Source organism: Pundamilia nyererei, unplaced genomic scaffold, assembly GCF_000239375.1.
Source record: "Pundamilia nyererei isolate P.nyererei 1_Seehausen unplaced genomic scaffold, PunNye1.0 scaffold00454, whole genome shotgun sequence".
NCBI lineage: Eukaryota > Metazoa > Chordata > Actinopteri > Cichliformes > Cichlidae > Pundamilia > Pundamilia nyererei.
This window is the reverse complement of record NW_005187855.1, coordinates 212,947-215,637: the sequence shown is the minus strand read 5'-3', so window position 1 is coordinate 215,637 and position 2,691 is coordinate 212,947. Positions and strand designations below refer to the sequence as shown.

The window sequence follows — 2,691 nt, the reverse complement described above, 5'->3', positions numbered from 1 at the left end:
GAAGACTTTTTAGCGTTATGCCCTGGCTGCCTGCGAGCTCTGTGCTGTTGAATGAAGTTGCATTTTGAACAATTTGGCTTCGGGTCCCTCTGTGCCGGTGATTAAAAGCCCCTGATGATTAGCAGTAAGGCGCTAACGAAGGCGCTTTAAGTTTCATTTCAGGGCCAAAGCTTCAGATAAGTGACTCATTGACTTTCAGGACTTTTCTTCTTCATTAGAGTCAGAACGTGAATTTTCCACTCATGATGCGAGACGAGAACGTCAGCTGACGGTTGGCGCCCGATCGGGTCTCGTAGCTCTGACGAATAATTCCACCAACGCTCCGAGGCGCGGCGGGAAAACCTGCTGACTGGAAAGAGTGTTGTGTTTTTATGTCTGATAGGAGCTGAGCGAGCGACACGTCACCTCGGCACACTACAAATACCATTCGCTCAAAGCGCCCGGTATCAGTCCGGCCGATCGCTCACAGGTCAGAGTTCAGCTTTGGTGACTGTAGCTACCTTTACTTCTCTCAGAGCTGTGATGTCACATCCCGTTTCAGGCATTTAGATGGGTAGTAAGCGTCAGGGAAACTGTTTGGGACGTTTTACGTATCTGAAACCAAAGATATGACCATAAATATGCGGACACGTCTAACTACTCACCGATGTTGGTTTTTTTTTCATAAATACCTGTTAATGAGCTTTACACCACTCCTCTAGTGACTCACCTGGCAGTAGAGGGTCCAGGTTGTGCTTTCAATCAGATTCTTAGTGGTTTGTGAGTGAGTCACACAGGTAGATGTCCTCTCATTGGCTGATGTGCTGACATCCAGCCCATCTGCTTCTGTCTGTTCCAGGTTACCTGCCGGCTCACACAGCACACACCTCAGACCAGACAAGGACCCGCTCGGCTCTCATGGCGCCCTCCACCGTCCTCCTCATTCTCTTGCCGCTCTTTGGTCTCCAGATGATGCTGGTTGCCAAGCCAACGCCGCGGTGCCGTCCTCTGACAGGAAGAGTGGTTACGGGAGCCCACCATCTACTCAACGCCACGGTAGGAACGGAAACCCTCAGACCTTAACATCAGCTGCTGTTAGTCGGTCATCTGTCCATAAAAATTTAGTGATTCCTGTTTGTCCTGTAGGGACCGAAATTTCCTCTCCACTGCCGGCCGGTCAACGCCAATATCTCCTTTCCAGACTCCACCCTCCCCACCACTGCAGCCAATCGATCTCAGGTAAACTTCACCGTGGCCTGTCGGCTCTCATAGAGCTTTGTTTTCTATGTCTGGATATGACCTGATTTCTCATTGGTCCACCTCAGTGTCCCCGAGTACTGTGGGTCGTCTACAAGTTACTCGAAGGCATGTGGCTGACGTACGAGGAACACGAGCTACCTGTGGGAGATGGCGGAGTCAACTGGGACGAGAAGAAACTCGAAGAATTCTTCACCCTGCAGGACCGTCTGCAGGATGAGGGTCGCTGTGTGAGTACCAGAGCCCATCTCAGTAGAACCGCCTCAGTCATTGTGGTCTCTGTAATCTGTAGTTTCTGTAGAACTGGTCTAAGGTCTGATGGTCTCTGTAAAACCAGCCTATGTAGAATCAGCCTGTGTAGAACTTGTCCCTGTAGAACCAGCCTCCTGTTGCTGTGATTTGACGGTCCGTGTCTCCGCAGCTGCCCTCGGATGAGGAAGCATCAGGTCTGCTGTCGTCGTACTTCAGTAACGTCACAGCAGTCATTGAGCAGCAGGTAAAAATTGATCTCTGCAGTCTGATTCATAAAACGTCACGAGTAATAAATATATTTTTATTAAATCAATTCAACATCAAATGAACGATATAAAATTATTAAAGATTTTATTAAAGCTTCGTCTTAATAAATGACATGTTTGAGTCACTGTGTGTGGACCAATGAGAGCTGAGTGTGCGTATCTTGTCGTGTCTCACAGGACAGTGCAGCGTGTGGTTGGGAGGCTCTGAGGAGAGATGTGATCTGGGTCCTAAAGTCCACCCAGCAGATACACAGGTCCTGCTTCAACTGGAGCCACGCCCAATGAAAAAATCCTTTGCCACGCCCACCAAGGAGTACTGATAATCATATATTTTATTTATACCTTTATTTATTTATATGTATTTATTATTTATTGTTTTTGTACTTTTTCTGATTTCATTTTTTCTTATTTTTTATTGTTCAAATGTTTCATTTCATCAGAATAAAGCATCAAAAAATGCACTCTCTTCTTTTCATTATTATTATTATTTTTATAAGTCTGGGTTAAACCGGGGTTTGGCAGGGTCTGTAATATCAGATGTAGGAGTGCAGCGAGGGTAAAACAAGAACTTTGAAATGAATGAACGTGAGGCTCTGATCAGCTGACCTGCGCTGCCGCTCTGATGCTCTTTATGGCTAACTGGAACACGCTCAGCATGAGTTGTGTGCCTGATTTTAAAACAGTCTATGCTTTTCATATGAAGCTGAAGTACAGCGACCTCAGCTCTACGTCTGCACCACGAACGCATCACAGGGAGGAGTAGAAAGGATGTGCTGAGGCTGTGAGCGCCGGTGTGATGTCATTATTTTGGTATTTCTGAGCGAGCCTCTGTGTGGTCACTGGAAGCATCACCAGCAGCACATGAAAAACAGTGAAAGTGAACTACAGTGGGGCAAAAAAGTATTTAGTCAGCCACCGATTGTGCAAGTTCCCCCAC

At 46.9% G+C, this 2,691-nt stretch overlaps 1 protein-coding gene across 1 annotated transcript; it reads left to right on the top strand.

Annotated features, from left to right (window-relative positions):
- Window positions 1-897: 897 nt before the first annotated feature.
- Window positions 898-2,039, top strand: LOC106456556 (uncharacterized). Its single transcript, XM_013916075.1, has 5 exons — window positions 898-1,035; window positions 1,126-1,218; window positions 1,305-1,517; window positions 1,658-1,732; window positions 1,932-2,039. Exons 1-5 carry the CDS (start codon window positions 898-900, stop codon window positions 2,037-2,039), a joined length of 627 nt encoding a protein of 208 aa, XP_013771529.1.
- Window positions 2,040-2,691: the final 652 nt, after the last annotated feature.

Coding starts and splice junctions, on each gene's coding strand:
- LOC106456556 (XM_013916075.1), top strand. CDS start 898: ATGGCGCCCTCCACCGTCCTCCTCATTCTCTTGCCGCTCTTTGGTCTC. Junction 1,219..1,304: donor CTGCAGCCAATCGATCTCAG/GTAAACTTCACC, acceptor GGTCCACCTCAG/TGTCCCCGAGTACTGTGGGT. Junction 1,733..1,931: donor CAGCAGTCATTGAGCAGCAG/GTAAAAATTGAT, acceptor CGTGTCTCACAG/GACAGTGCAGCGTGTGGTTG.